Below are 16,409 nucleotides of genomic sequence, written 5' to 3' on the forward strand. Positions count from 1 at the left end.
TGCCTCTCGTTGCCCCCAACATGCCCCTTCAGTGTGCAAGGCAGCACATACTACAGGTGCTTATTTAGACTTTCCTTTCAGTTTCACCCACCTTCTTATGTGCTTCCCTAGATCACAAACACCAGTTTCTTTATATATTTTTTTTTTCTTTCCAAGGTACACTTCCTATTCTCACACATTACAGATGTTGGCATATATTTTCCCCTTGGACATTTGAATTAGCTGCAAAATAATTTAAGTACACATTGGAGTTCCTCTCTAACCAGATTTCAAGATAAAAGGCTAATTTCTCATTTTATGAACAAGTCTCCTTCCCAACTCCACCCCCTTTCTTCTTTTAAAAGAATGACTTAATCCCACTGAATCTGGAGTAAAGATTTTTGTCATACCTTTCTTTCAGCCTTGCTATAGTTTGTACATCAGCCTCTTTAATCAAATCTTAAGAAATCTTCTAAAAGAAAAGATGGTTGTATTGGGAAGCTTAAACTTTTAAGCCTATCTGAATTTAATTTCAGCATCAAGCTTTCCATTTTCTACTTAAGGTTTATTTATAGCTGCACTGTCATAAAAATTCCAATCAATAATTTTACCACACAAAGACTCTAAATTACCATGGCTTATAAAGTTAAACTGCATAATGCAATTTTAATTTTAGCACAAATCAATATACAAATAGTAGCATATGCTTAGTGACATACTTTTTCATATTTCTATTAGGTAAACACAAATTCATTATATGTACCCTGAAATAAATTTGTGATACGATTTTAATAACTGAATATTGAATTTACTCAATGTAGTCTAGTCTTAAAAAGAATAATTATGAAAAACTTTAAATAGGAAACACAAAATATTTCTAAAATGCTTAATCCTAAGTAGGAAGATACAAAAAAATACAAATTCCAGGCAAATTTAAGAGAGGCATTTAATGGTTCTCCACTAATACTGAAAAATTATTCTCTTTATGAAGAATTTTAAATGAGTCATACTTTCCTGACTAAATCATTGCTTTACTCAACATTAGGTGAAGAGTTAACTGTTTGCTAACTTGAAACCTTATATTCACTTAAACTGTACATCTATATATAAAGGCTGGTAGAAAGCATAGTTTACTATATACAATACTTAAAACATACAGTATCATGTGCATCAAGCTCATCTGACATTTACCTAAGAGGGTGAAAAGCTGTCATCTAAATACCTTCTAAAAACTCAGATTCCCACTTCCCAAACTCACACCACAATCAAGCAACTTGAAATTATGCACACTTTTTCCTAGCAAAGCTATGTTCTATGCCCAACTTTTAGTAAGTTAACATATTTCTGTCCCTTACACACTGGCCTAATTATTCACTGATTCATTATGATTCTAAATTTATAACTTTTAAATTCATAATGAAATCAATCCATGGTTAGCACAATAGTTTTCTATCTTAAAAAGCGTGAAACGGAAATCGAGTAATATGTACAATGGATATAGAGAACTAGGTTAGAAATCTTGAGAATTTTTCTAGAATGTGTGGGTTTTGTGTTGCTGATATTGTTGTTTGCTTTAAATGCGGGGCGGTGGGGGTGGGGAGACGGTAAGGGCTAGGAAAGAATAAATCCACAGCGCTAAATTATGGTCATGTTTTAAGAGTGTACAACTTACCCAAATTCAAAGCAATATGGACAACTTGTCAACACCTACTAATCCCATCACAATTTGCTGGGGGAAAATGGGGTGGAGATGAAAAAAAAAAAAAAATTCTTTTTAATGCCTTTCTTCCTCCCCCACGCAGCGAATGCCCCAACACACACGTATCTGGTTCACTCTGCGGCACGGAAACTTAAAGAAATAAATCAGCCACAGACAAACCTGATGATCCAAGCTAGCCCCAAGCAAGCTCCAGGCACTTCTGGAAGGAGCCTGCTCGCTGGGCGCTCAGGCGGCGCGGCAGCTGAGTAGCTCTCGGCGAAGGTGCCCCACACCTGGGCGCCGAGTCCGGCGGGACCCCCAGGTCAGCGGCGGGGCGGGGAGGGCGCGGGAGGAGGGACCGGGAGGGCCCGGCGGGGCAGGACCGCTAAGTGGTCCGGCCCGGGCGCACTCTGCACCCTGCGGCGCCGCCAGGCAGCGCGCCGGCAGAAGAGGGGCGCCAGCGGGCACAACGGAAGGACCCACGACGAAGAGGAGGCTACAAGTCCACAAAATTGCGGCCGGGTACGCACCCGGACGCTGTGGCAGATCGCTAAGACTCCGGGAGCAGGAAGTCCTCGCGCCTTCCTCAGGAGCCCGGACGACCCCAGCCCGGCTCTGACCCCGAGACACCTGTTCCGCCGCGCCCGGGGTTTGGGTCTATCCTCCACGCTTCCCTACCAACCCGGAGAAGGGGGAGGGCGGGGAGAGGGCGAGGGGAGCCGAGACCTTGGACCCGCAGCCTGAGGGCGCCTCCGCCGGCCGTACCTGACATCAGCTGCGGCTCCCTCTCGCCCCTCCTGGGGGGCGGAGAGGGGGACGACTTCGGACCGGCGACCTTTGCTTCTCTGGGCAGCCGCAGAAGTGGCTCGTGGCCGCTAGCCGAGGCCGCCCGCTGCCGCCCAGATTATTCCCCGGCAGCGGCGGCAGCAGCAGCAGCGGCGGCCAAGGCGGGCCCTACGCGCGCTCCCGCCCGCTCGCTCCGCCCCTCCCCGCAGCGCGTCCAAGCCGTGGCCCGCCTACGGCGCAGCCGCCACCCGGAGTCTCCTGGCGCTGACGTCTCCGCCGCCGCACCAGCCCCAGGGAAGGGCGGAGCGGGAGGGGCGGTGGGCGGGGATACGGCGACGTGAGGAACCGGGGATTGGCCGCCGGGCGCACGCTCCGCCCTAATGCGAAGAGGTCTGGGAAGTCGGTCTTCCAAGAGCAACAGATTTCGTTATAGCCCCCTTGCGGCTTGTGTCTGCTACCCTCCACCTTTCTGATCCTGCTATAAGGTTATGCACTTGCTTCCGGATCTTGAGGGGGACGAAGGCAGGGCAACAACAGGGAAGGAAAAAGGGGATGCCTGAGGGATCTTTGTCTGAGGTACAGGCTCTAACCCTGCAGGACTCTTGTGGCCTGTAGCCTGCTCTTAACCCGTTCATTTGTTTTTCTGTTCTCTCCTCGTACTCTCTTTACTCAGTATCTCTCTGGACTTAATGAAAGGAAGTAATAAGATGAAGTATGCATACGGGTGCTGGGTCATCATGTATGATGACCGAGATAATGATACTAGAAAGCTTTCTGTAGGCACATTTCGTCTTTGGTTCTGTCAGCACTTCGGTTCTGTGGGGCAATGGCCAGAAGAGCTTCTTCGGGGCTTAACAAAACCTATCTCCCCTTTCACTGGGCTCTGAATAAGGAAGTTGTCTTTGGAATAGGGGGAGGAGACTGCCACCTGTTGAGGCATAATAGTCATGAGGTGAGGGTAAGGTATCGGCTTTACTGGCGTTAACCATTATCTACAAGACCAAGTTCCAGAATAGGAAAGCTATCCTGCTTCCTTTAAATGCCCTATCCAAGCGGTTCTTTAGTACTCTACAGCATGGTTGTTAGAGTATGGGCTCTAAAATCAGACTGCCTGGGCTGGCATCTTGGTCCCTCCACCTATTGGCAAGTTACTTAGAATGCCTGAGACAAATAATAAACAATATAAATTATTGTTGTTATTTTTTCTTTAATTTGCTTAGGTTCAGCTGTAGTGTAGTTTCTCAGGACATAGCATCAATATATCCAAAAGAATTGTGAAACATAAAGCACATGTAGTGATTCTAATACAGATGTCTTATTTTTCAGATGAGAAAACTAAGGCCAGAAAGATAAACTGATAGGTCCATGCTAGAAGAGAAGTGCAGCTATCCTGCTGTCCAGGTTATTGCTCTTTCCCTGGCTCATAGGTCCAGACTTCTCTCCCTTACATCCTTACCTCCATCCTCTACTCCTCCCCAACTTGTATACAGTTGTTGCTCAGCCTCCTCCCCCTCCACCTTTCCACAATATCTTTCACCCATTGTAAAATATGGAAGGGAGACCCTTTCAGAGGTCAGTGTTCCAAATAGAAACCAAAACTCACAACTCCTTTTCTCATTTTAATTTTATTAAAAGTTATAATGAATAAAGAATAACACTTTTTTCCATTGAGCAAAGATTAGAACCCTTTCCTAAGATAAGGTCAGCCACAGCCTTATCCAGGAAAATTACTTGCTGGAAACAATACTGGACCAAATCAGCCCTGCTCCCACCCTGCCTTTCTTTGAAAATAGCTTTTTTTTTTCTTTTTTTAAAGAGATATGGTCTTTCTGTGTCGCCCAGGCTGGAGTGCAGTGGCTATTCACAGATGTGATCATGCACACAACAGCCTCGAGCAACTGGGCTGAGGGCTGAAGCAATTTTCCTACATTAGCCTCCCCAGTAGTTGGGATTACAGGCACAGGCTGTGGCACCCAGCTAATAACTATTGTTTTATAAAAACACTACGTGCTTGTGCAAACAAATTGAAAAATTTTAAACAAAAATGCAAAGAAGTTAAAATCTGTCCAAATCCCATAATATAGAGATAACCATTTCTTAAATTTTGTGTTACATTCTTCTAGGCATCTCTCTAAGAATAGAAGCACATATAGACATATAAATACAATATTTCATAAATTGGATCTTATTATCTGCACAGTGAACAATAGTCATGAAAAACATTATTTTTAAAAGTTGCATAGTGTCTGTTAGATGGATATACCATCATTTATCCAACCAGTATTCTATTGATTGACATTTATGTTTCCAAGTTTTTACTATCATAAAAAAGTCTCTTATGAACATTCTTATCCACAGGCTGTTGCACAATTGTGCAATTATCTCCTTGGACACATTCCTAGAAGTAACACTAATGTCAGCCAATTCTTTAACATTTTCAATTAGAGAATAAAAGTTGTGGTTACTTTGAAAAATATACTTTATATGTGGGACTCAAAACTGACCAGATTCTCCCATTTGAAACATATTTGAAACACAGGTATACCTGAGTATTGTTGTTTTTCTTGTGTCTAGTGTTTAATAATGCATGTTAAAGCTCCTTAGAGTAGGTCGGTAGACATTACTGGTTGTCTAAACCAATATCCTTTCTTCTTTACTAGTAGAACTCTGATTTCTTCAGGGTGACAGCATGTCCAGTTAAAAATATTCATGTTCCTAGACTTTCTTAAGTCATGGCTGGCCATGTGACTATCAATTAAATAAAAGTGAATTTCTGTAGAGGAGGCTCAATAAATATTGCTTTAGCCATTTGATCTGTACCCACCCCTTTTATTTTTTTGAACCTGAAACAGGGACATGATACTGGATGTAGAGCAGACATATTTCACCCATAATAACAAAAGCCACACTGACACTATTAATAATGTAGGACACCGGAGGTGCCTAGGTCCGTGGTTGCTTTGGAGGGCCAAACTGACCAGCTCTGGACTGTCCCACTTCTGGATTTGTTGTTAGGTGAGGAAGACTATATCCCTTCTATATAAAATTTTGTTATTGTCTGTTATAAGTATCAAATCCAATTCTTAGTTGACAAGATAGGCCAAGTCATCATTTATTTAGCACTATATACAGAATTTTTTTAACAGAATGAGACGAAAATGGTGACAGAAAATGTAAACAAGCTAGCAACAACAGTGAAACATTGTCTTCTTTAATAGACTTAGTTTCCCTTTAAATACCTACATTTTACAAATATATTGACACCACTTTATAATAATTAAGTTAAATTTCATGAATTAAATTTTATTAACTCATATGGTAGTATTAAAATATGTTCACAAATTATTTGATACTTCTTCCTTCAAAGGGTCAAACTTCATTCCCCTCACCTTGAGTTTGGACTGTATCAAATGACTTGTTCTCATGAATAGAATGCAGAGGAAATGATGTAGTGTGACTTCTGAGGGGAAACTATAAAACATGCCAGCCTTTTTATTCTTTCTCCAGGATTACTTGTTGGGGCCAGGTAGCTGTCATGTCAGAGTCATAAGGTCACTCAGGTAACTTATAAAAAGGCTCACATGGTGAGTAATTAAGGCTTCCAGCTAACAATCGGTGAGGTATTGAGGCCTTCTGACAATAGCCATGTGAATGAGCTTGGAAGCAGATCCTCCAATCCCAGTCAGGCCTTCATATGATTGCATGCATCCTGGTCAACATCTTGACTGTAACCTAGAAGGAGACCTTGAGACATAATCATTCAGCTACGGTCCTGAATTCCTAAGCCACAGAAATGGTGAGATACTAAATGTTTAAATGATTTTCGTTTTAAGCCACTAAGTTTTGGGATAGTTTGTTATGCAACAATAGGTAACTCATGCAGCTGGATATAATAGAGCCTAGCACAATGCCTGGCACACATGCTGGTGTTCGATTATTTGTTGTTTGAATGAATAAATAATTGAATGAAGTATATCTTTTACACTTTAGTGGGTAGCATACAATGTTAGGTTTATCTTTGCTCCCTGACACCTGTATTATCTAAGGGTTTTTTGATCTCTCATAGAGAAGTGAAGTGTGAATCTTACTGAGAGCTAAACTTCCCCAGTTGTGGAAGTAACACGGTGAACAGAATGGAATCCTTGAAACTTGAATTCTGCCCCCAGTTGTTTTTCCTCAATCAAAAATGTTTTAAAAATTAATGAGTTAACACAAAATTAAACCATGTCTCGAAACCAGACAGCCATCTTGTCTGCCATCTCCAAGCAAATTACAGATTGACTCATAATACAAATTTGCCCACAGGGCTTGCAATACTATTTCACAAGGTAGGCTGTATTATTTCTCTTCACAAATGACCAGTCTGATGCATAGCACGTTTAGCTACAGATGCCTCTGATGACTTTCCCTGCAGCATTTTCATGGCTCACCAATAGGTCTGTCTGCATTTCTCAGGTCTACCAAGGGGGCGGTTCAATTCTCCTTTGATGTAATCGATCCAAAGATCAGAATCTACAGATCTAAATTCTCTCAAAGCCCTCTTTTGCAGGATTCTTGCATTCTTCCTTTTCAAACTGAATCATTTCCTGAAAAAGTCAACTGAAAATGGATGGCTCTCCTGTAAACTTTTAAACACACCTCTAGCCTTTTTGTAGCCACCACTTTGGTAAGCCCAGTCAAGGTACTTATCCTTCAGTGCCCCCAGTTTTATCACTGATTAGCTGGATGACCTGTAATAAGTCACCTACCCCTTCTGAATCTCAATTTCCCTATCCACTAACTGGGGAAAATAATCCCAATGTACTCCAAAAGGCAGTCAATGAGATTATGTATAAATATGCTTTATATATACAGTATTAGCATTCTTTTAATTAAATTAGGCTGATGAGGTCTACCTTATGTTTAAGCAGTTAAGCATTAAGTATTTTACGTGAATACCATGGAGATCTTTCTTTCAGGAAGTGACAACTTATTTACTGATTTTACTATGTACTGTATAAAATAGTAGCATCATTCATAACAAGCAGTTTGGATTTAAGAGTATGGCGGAATGGTAGCTTATATGTCAGATCTCATTTTATTAGCCTGTTGAAAATTTATTACTCTTTTAAAAGAATGCATAATTATCACTGGCTCCTTTTTCTTTTCATGAATTAATTTGTAACTGTGGCTGAGTATATCTGCTCCTCTTTATTGTAACAGAGGTACTTAAACAAACTTAATAACAAACATATATTTAACCGGTTATTTGAGTTTATGAGTTCATCCTAGAGCAAAATTGCATCCAATAGCAAGAAAATAAATGGCAGAAAACATGTCTTTCTCTTTCAGAGGGCAGAGCTTAGGGCACACAGGGGAAGGCTTTATATACTGGAACATCAAAGGTAGAGATGAGGCAGTTATAACAATGCACATTTTTGTGGCATGACTAACCTGAGAGGTAATATATGTTAGAATGAGTAAGACAGAGCCTTAGTGTGAGATTCAAGTCCTGATTATGTAGTGAATGAATGGCCTTAAATACAAGGTCCCTAGTTTAATTGTATTGTTGTTTCTTGTTTTCAGCTATTCAACTGTGAGCCCAAATCAGTTGAAACTACTGGCCTAATTAGATATCAGACTGTTTGTTGTTGTGGATGATCCCTGAGTAAGAAAAAGAAGAATTCTAGGGGGAAGAAAGGGACAGAGCTTCATGTACCTCATTTCCTATGTTAAATTAGGAAGTAAGTGAAAAATGGACACCAGGAAACAAAGATGAGGGAAATCCTTCTGGCAACATTGTGCTTTTAGACAGAGCTTCTCATCTCCTATTGAAAATACCTGACAGTGCCACCCTGTATAACCTAAGGGAAGATTTTCTAAACAGTTTTTATTCCTTGCAGCTACATCTTCACAAAATTTACCAAGATTTTGAGACAATTGGAACGGCTGGTGGTGTTTTCTGAATTGACTGACAGAGGAATAGGGTTCAGATGGAGAATAGAGCAGAGGAAGAAATAAAGAAAAAAGTCTAGGAAGTACACTTAACCTCAAGGGAAGAGGACTCAGTGTGACTCACAGCATATTAGCTTGAAAGCAGAGACTGTCACGTGTGCACTGAGGAACTTGTGTCATCTAGAAAAATATTCTCAGCTTACGAGGCTAGAATCCCTAGGGTTACTCTCTGTTCCTCCAGTTCCCTGGAATAAGAATCAAGAGTATTCCTTAATTGTTTTCTCAATTGATGAGAAACAGAAGCAGAAACATTTGTTGTAAATGAAATAGTTGGTTTCTTTAGTTTGAAATCCCAAAGGAGTAAATTATTTATAAATGTATATGTTGCATCTGTTATTGTAAAGAACTAATTGACTTACAAATTGTGTAGCTGCATAATGTGGCATTTTTTTTTTCTTATTTCAAGTTGTATTTCTAAATCTAAAGGTGGACCTGTGGTAGATACCTTTTCTGGTTTCTATTCATCCTCCATTGAGAAGCATCTCCTTCCTCAGCCTTTTTCCATAAATTCCCATTTTGCTGAAATGGCTCACAGAACTTGGGCAAATACTTTACCTATGTTTACTCACTTATTATAAAGGATACAGATGAATAGCCAGATAGAAGAGATGTATAATGTAAGGTATGGGAGAAATGGCATGTAGCCTCCATGCTGTCTCCAGGCATACCAACCTCTAGGAACCGCTGTGTGTTTGGAAAGCCCCCCAACCCTATCCTGTTGGGGTTTATAGGTATATGGAGGTAATAAAGGTAAAATGAGGTGATAAAGGTAGGGCCCTTTATCCAGTAGACCTGGTGCCCTTCTAAGAAGAGGAAGAGCTCTCTTTCCCCATTATGTAAGGACACAGAGAGATGCCAATCATCTGTAAACCAGAAAAAAAAAAAGCCCTCAGCAGAAACCAAGTCAGCCAGAATGTGGATCTTGGACTTGCTAGCCTCCAGAACTGTGAAAAATAAATTTATGTTGTTTAAGCTATTCAGTCTGTGGTATATTGTTACAGTAGCCCAAGCAGACCAATACAAGGGGCTACCTGAAGGGTTGATGCAAGATCCTGTCCTCTGTTTTGTCTAACTCAGAACTTAGGGCAGAAAAAGCTGGAAAACACGGCAAACTGAAGTAATAACTCTGGACACCTGGAGGCAGAGATTACAGTTGAAACATGCAATAGACTGCCTAAGGCAAAATCTGGAGAGAGTTTATTTGGGAAATTAAAATATTCAAAAGCAACCATGTATACATGGAAATTTAGAAAGCCATGCACATGCCCAGGGCAAAACACATGCTTAGAAAACACCTGAGAAAACCCTGAGCTTTCATTTTGGGCTGATCCCTTAGCACAGTGCAAGCCTGACTAAGAATTGAAGTAGAGCCCTGGCTTAGAGCCAATTTGCAAAGACTGTGAGAGCTCCTGGTATTCGAAGAAATCTGCCAAAACACTAGCTGAACATAGCTAAGGGACAGAGTCTTCAGTGACCATATTGACAAGGAATACAGTCTTTGAAATAATGTTTGAGACAGGCCTCAAATAAACTGACTGCTACAGCCTTCAAGAACCAGAAAACAGCAAAGCCTAGGAAAGTGAAGAAAATCTAATTCCTAGTTACCACATCGTAGGAGCCAAATGTCCACTTTTCAAGCTCACACACAAAAATTACAAAGCATTCAAAGAAACAAAGTATGGCTCATTCAAAGGAACAAAATAAATGGATAGAAACTGTCCCTGAGGAAGTACAGACATTGGAATTACTAAACAAAGACTTTAAAACAATTGTCTTAAATATGCTCAAAATGCTAAACATGGAAATGAAAACATTGACAATGAACTAAAGGAAGCCAGGAAAATGATGTATGAACAAGATGAGAGTGTCGACAAGGAGATAGTAATTATAAAAAGGAACCAAACAGAAATTCTGAAGCTGAAAAATAAAAATAAAACAATCTAGGTGGCTTCAGCAACAGAACTGAGCAAGCAGAAGAGTCAGTGAACTTGAAGATAAGGCCATTGAAATTATTGAGCCTAAGGAGCAGAAAGGAAAAAGAATGAAGAAAATTTCATTTGTTGGAATGCCAATTGTATAGCCACTTTTTTTTTCTTTTTATGTTGCCCAGGCTGGTCTTGAATTCCTGAGCTTGTGATCCTCCCACCTCAGCTTCCCAAAGTGCTAGGATTACAGGCATGGGTTCAGTATAGCCATGTTGAAAGACAGTTTGGCAGTTTTCTTACAAAACTGAATATACTTTTACTATACAATCCAGCAATTGGGCTCTTTGTTATTTACCCAAATCAGGTGAAACTTATGTCCACACAAAAACCTGCATTTGAATGTTTACAGCAGCTTTATTAATAATTGCCAGAACTTGAAAGTAACCAAGAGGCCCTTTTATGTACCCTTCAGAATTCCTGTGCTGAAGTCCTAACCCCTAGTGTGGCTGTATTTGGAGATGGGGTCTCTAAGGAAGTAGTGCAGGTTAAGGGTGGAGCCCTGATCTGGTAAGAGTAGTGTTCTCAAGAAGAGATACCAGAGCACTCTCTTTTCCCCTCTCTATGCATACACGAGGAAAGGCCGTGTGGGGACATAAAAAAAAAAAAAAAAAAAACGGAAAAAATGACGGCCACCTATAAAGCCAGGAAAAGAGCCCTCACCAGAAAGTGAATTTGCCAGCAGTGTTGTCATGGATTTCAAGCCTCAGAACTGTGAGAAAGTAAATTTCTGTTGTTTAAGACACCCCATCTATATTTTTTTTTTCCTATTTTAAAAAAATTTGAGACAGAGTCTTGCTCTGGTACCCAGGCTGGAGTGCAGTGGCATGATCTCGGCTCACTGCAACCTCCACCTCCCAGGCTTAAGTGATCCTCCTGTCGCAGCCTCCCGAGTAACAGGGACCAGAGGCATGCACCACCATGCCCAGCTAATTTTTTGTATTCTTTGTAGAAATAGGGTTTCACCATGTTGCCCAGACTGGTCTTCAACTCCTGAGCTTAAGCAATCTGCTGCCTCGGCCTCCCAAAGTGCTGGGATTACAGGCATGAGCCATTGTGCCAGTCCAGTCTGTACTATTTTGTTATAGCAGCCCAAACAGACTAATACAAGGTAAATGGATAAATAAACTGTGGTACACACAGACAATGGAATACTATTCAATGCTAAAAGACGTAAGCTATCAAGCCAAAAAAACACATGGTTGAACCTTGTGTTAATCCATTCTTGCATTGCTACGGAGAAATACCCAAGACTGGGTAATTTATAAAGAAAAGAGGTTTAACTGCCTCATGGTTCTGCAGTCTTTGTAGGAAGCATGATGCTGGCTTCTGCTTGGCTTCCAAGGAATCCTCAGGATGGTTGCAATCATGGCAGAAGGTGAAGAGAGAGCAAGCACATCATATGGCCAGAGCAGGAACAAGATAGAGAGAGGTGGAGGGGTGATGCCACACACTTTTAAATGACCAGATCTCATGTGAACCAAAGCAAGAACTCACTTATTACCAAGGGGATGGCCATTCATGAAGGATCTGCTTCCATGGTCCAAACAGCTCCCACTAGGCCCCACCTCCAACACTGGAGATTACATTTCAACATGAGATTCAGGCAGAGAGAAATATCCAAACTATATCAAACTTTAAGTGCATATTGCTAAGTGAAAGAAGCTAATCTGAAAAGGTTACAGACTGCGTGATTCCAGTCAGATGAGGGGAAGGAATGATGAATAGGTGGAGCACAGGAGATTTTTATGGCAGGGAAACTATTCTTTATGACACTGTAATGGTAGATACATTTCATTATACATTGGTCAAAACTTATAGAATGTATAACACCATGAGTGAACTCCAATGTAAATTATGGACTTTGCTTGATAATGATGTGTCACTGTTGGTTCATTGATAGTAACAAATGTACCACTCTGGTGTGAGATGTTGATAGTCGGGGAGGCTGTATATGTGTGAGGGTAAGGAATATATGGGAATTCTCTGTAACTCCACTGCATTTCACTGTAAACCTAAAATGGCATTAAAAATAAGGTCTGTTAATTTTTTTTTTCAGAGTTTACAGAGACGAAAGGGCCTGTGCGTCATCATCAAGAGGACCAACATATGTGTTATGGGACTTTTAGATGACAAAGAGAGGGGCAGAACTAATATTTGAAAAATTATAGCCAGAAACTTCCAAAATTTTATTAAATATACTAACCTACAAATCCAAGAAACTGAATGAACTCCAAGTTGGATAAACTCAAAAAGACCCACACTAAGACATTCTAACCAACCCATCAAAAGCCAAAGGTAGAGAATCTTGAAAGCAGCAAACAAGAAAGAAGTAACTCATCACGTACAAGGAATCCTCATTAAAATTAAAGGCCAGTTTCTTATCAGAAAACATGGAAGCCAGAAGACAGTGGAGTGACATATTTAAGTGGGTGGAAGAAAATGAAACCTATTAACTGAAATTTTATATCTAGCAAAACTGTCCTTCAAAATGATGGAAAAGTTAGGATATATTCTGATAAACAAAAGCTGAGTCCAACAAGAAATGCAAAGGAAGTCTTTCAAGTTGAAATGAAAAGACACTAGCCAGTAATTCAAAGCTAAGTGAGGAAAATAATGGCCTACAGTAAAAGTAGGGGAAATATAAAAACAAGTGCTATTTAATTTTTGTCTGTAACTCTACCATTTATTTTTAATACGATTTAACATACACATATGTAAAAATAATAAATCTCCTGTTGGGGACACAATGTTAAAGATGTAAAAAGACATTAACAACATAAAGGGGGAAGATAAAGATGTGCAGTAGTATAGTTTTTAAATGTTTTTGAAGTTAAGTTGGTATCAATTCAAAATATATTACCTTAAATTTAGGGCATTAAATGTAATTACTATGGTAACCACAAAGAAAATATCTAAAAGATCTATAGGAAATGAGATATATAGGAAAAGATAGAAAAGGAAATAAGAAAAGAATCAAAATGGTTCACTACAAAAAAATCAACTAAACATAAAAGAAGGCAATAATGGAGAAAATGAGAGAGGAAAAAAGTATAAGACATACAGAAAACAAGTATCAAAATGGCAGAAGTACTTCATTAGGAGTACTATTTTAAATATAAATGGATTAAACTATTCACTCAGAGGCAGAGATTGGCAGAATGGATAAATGCTGTCTGTAAGAGAGTCACTTTAGATTTAAAGACACAAATAAGTAGAAAGTGAAAGAATAGAAAAGATATTATATCCAAATAGAACCAAAAGAGAGCTGAGGAGGCTATACTAATATTAGGTAAAAAAACTTCAAGTCAAAACCTGTTATAATGACAAAGAAGGACATTATATATTGATATATAGATAAATATGTATATCATCAAAAAGTTATAAACATATATGCACCAAACAACAGAGACCCAAAATATTTCAAGCAAATATTGACAGAATTAAAGGGAAACAAATAGTTGTACAATAATAGTTGGAGACTCCAATATCTTACTTTCAAAAATGAATAGAATATCTAGACAGAAGATAAGTCACAAAATAAAAGACTTGAATAAGCCAACTAGACCAAACATGAGTATATAGAACATTTTACCCAATAACAGCAGAATACATATTTTTCTCAAGGGCACATGGAAGATGCTTTAGGATAGATTACATGTTAAGCCACAAAACAATTTTAAAAAGTTGAAGTCATATACAGTATCTTTTCTGACCAAGGAGAATGAAGCTACAAATCAAAATCAAAGGAAAACTGCAAAATCCACAAATATATGGAAATGAAACTACACACTACCAAACACTCATTGGTCAAAGAAGAAACTACAAGAAAAATTAGAAAATAATGAAAATGAAAACAAACATATTAAAACATAAGATTTGTTTGTTTATTTTGAGATGGACTCCTGCTCTGTCACCCAGGCTGGCGTGCAGTGACACGATCTTGGCTCATTGCAACCTCCGCCTCCTGGGTTCCAGTGATTCTCCTTCCTCAGCCTCCTGAGTAGCTGGAAACACAGATGCCCACCACCATGCCCGGCTAATTTTCATATTTTTAGTAGAGACGGGGTTTCACCCTGTTGGCCAGGCTGGTCTCAAACTCCTGACCTTAAGTGATCTGCCCGCTTCGGCCTCCCAAAGTGCTGGGATTACAGGCATGAGCCGCTATGCCCAGCCTAACATAAGATGTTTAATAATGAAAACTAAAACACGTATATTAAAGCGTAAGATGCAGCAAAAACAGTGCTCAAAGGAAAACTTATAACTGTAAATTCCTACATTAGAAAAAAACAAAAGATAATCAATGGCATAACTTTATCCCTTGAGAAACTAGAAAAGGAAGAGTAAACCAAACCCAAAACTAGCCAATGGAAGGAAATAAAGATTAGAGCAGAGATCAATAAAACAGAATAAACAATAGAAAGAATCAGTAAAACCAAAATTTGGCTCTGTAAAAAAAGTAATCAAATTGACAAACCTTTAGCTAAACCGACAAAGGAAAAAAGAAAGACACAAATGATAAATGATTAAAATTTAAAATGAGAATAGGGACATTACTGCCAGCTTTGGATAATCTGGATGAACTGGATAAACACACAAATTAACCAAACTTACTCAAGATGAAATAGAAAATTTCACTAGACGTATAACAAGTCGAGAGATTGAATCAGTGATCAAAACCTCCCAACAAAGAAAAGTCCAGGACCAGATAGCTTCACTGGTGAACTTTACCAAATATTTCAAGAAGAGTTAACACCAATTCTTCTCAAACTCTTTCTGTGAGGTCAGCATTAACCTGATACCAAAGTCAGATAAAGACATCACAAAAAAGTGCACACCAATATCCCTTCTGAATATTGAAGCAAAAATCTTCAACAAAGCACTAGCAAACTGAATCCAAAAGGATCCTTAAAAGATAAACAACATGATTTAAAAATGGACAAAAGACTTGAATAGACACTTCTCAAAAAAATGTACAAATGGCTGATAAACACATGAAAAGAGTTCAACATCTTTAGTTATTAGGGTAATGCAAATCAAAACAACAATGAGGAACCATTTCACACTTACTAGGATAGCTGTAAGATTAAGAAAAAACAAAACAAACTACCCAAACAGAAAATAACAAGTGTGGACAAGGATGTGGAGAAATTGGAACATTTGCACATTACTGGTGGGAATGTAAAATGGAGCAAACACTGTGGAAACCCGCATGGCAGTTTTTCAATAGGCTAACCATAGAATTACCATACAACTCAGCAATTCAGCTCTGAGATATACACCCCAAATAATTGAAAACAGAGACTCAAGAGATACTTGTACATGAACGTTTATTGTGACCTTATTCATAATAGCCAAAAGGTGGAAACAACCCGAGTGTTCATCAACCAAGAAATGGATAAACAAAATATCTTAACACATACAGTGGGATACTGTTCAGCCATGAAAAAAATCAAGTTTTGATGCATGCTACTACATGGATGAGCCTTGAAAACATGATACTAAATGAAATAAGCCAGACAAATGACAAAGTATTGTATAATTCCACTTATATGAAATATCTGAAATAGGCAAATTTATAGAGACAGAAAATAGGTTAAAGGTGGAGGGGATAAAGGGGAGTTACTGCTTAATGGTTATTGAATTTGTTTTGGGTGATGGAAAAGCTTTGTTAAAAGATAGTGGTGGTGTTTGCACAATAGCATGTATGCAATTAATGCCACTGAATTGTACCCTTAAAATGGTTAAAATGTCATAGTTTGTGTTATGTATATGTTACCATAATAAAAAAATAAATGATTCTGTATATATTTTTAAATTACAGTGTTTTGCTGAAGAAAGGAATAATGCTGGCAGAAAAGACAAATGTATTGTTTTGCTTCCTTTTTTAGGGACTTTAATTATTTGTAGGTAGACAATATTCTTACAGGTAATTAAAGTATGCTTAGTTGTCTTTTTAAAAATACCAC

At 39.0% G+C, this 16,409-nt stretch overlaps 1 protein-coding gene and 1 long non-coding RNA gene across 7 annotated transcripts in view; one reads left to right on the forward strand and one right to left on the reverse strand.

Annotated features, from left to right (window-relative positions):
• The window catches only part of C1GALT1 (core 1 synthase, glycoprotein-N-acetylgalactosamine 3-beta-galactosyltransferase 1), an 85,965-nt gene extending 83,311 nt beyond the window's left edge, over positions 1-2,654 (reverse strand). For all 4 annotated transcript variants that reach the window (XM_015447712.4, XM_005550140.4, XM_015447710.4 and 1 more), the window contains exon 1: positions 2,444-2,654. In XM_015447712.4, coding sequence (XP_015303198.2) covers positions 2,444-2,450 — 7 coding nt within the window. In that variant the 5' untranslated portion in view covers positions 2,451-2,654. The remainder of the gene's footprint in view (positions 1-2,443) is intronic.
• On the forward strand, positions 1,861-14,274 carry LOC102137601 (uncharacterized). 3 transcript variants are annotated; one of them, XR_012432645.1, is made up of 4 exons: positions 1,861-2,854; positions 5,317-5,479; positions 5,972-6,260; positions 12,500-14,274. It is a non-coding gene; the product is annotated as an uncharacterized lncRNA (long non-coding RNA). The 3 variants fall into 3 exon arrangements; XR_006696827.3 differs by lacking the exons at positions 1,861-2,854; positions 12,500-14,274 and adding exons at positions 6,531-6,792; positions 8,030-8,820 and having other exon boundaries at positions 5,060-5,479; XR_010585771.2 differs by lacking the exons at positions 5,317-5,479; positions 5,972-6,260 and having other exon boundaries at positions 1,861-2,000.
• Positions 14,275-16,409: the final 2,135 nt, after the last annotated feature.

Source organism: Macaca fascicularis, chromosome 3 (assembly GCF_037993035.2).
Source record: "Macaca fascicularis isolate 582-1 chromosome 3, T2T-MFA8v1.1".
NCBI classification, from domain to species: domain Eukaryota; kingdom Metazoa; phylum Chordata; class Mammalia; order Primates; family Cercopithecidae; genus Macaca; species Macaca fascicularis.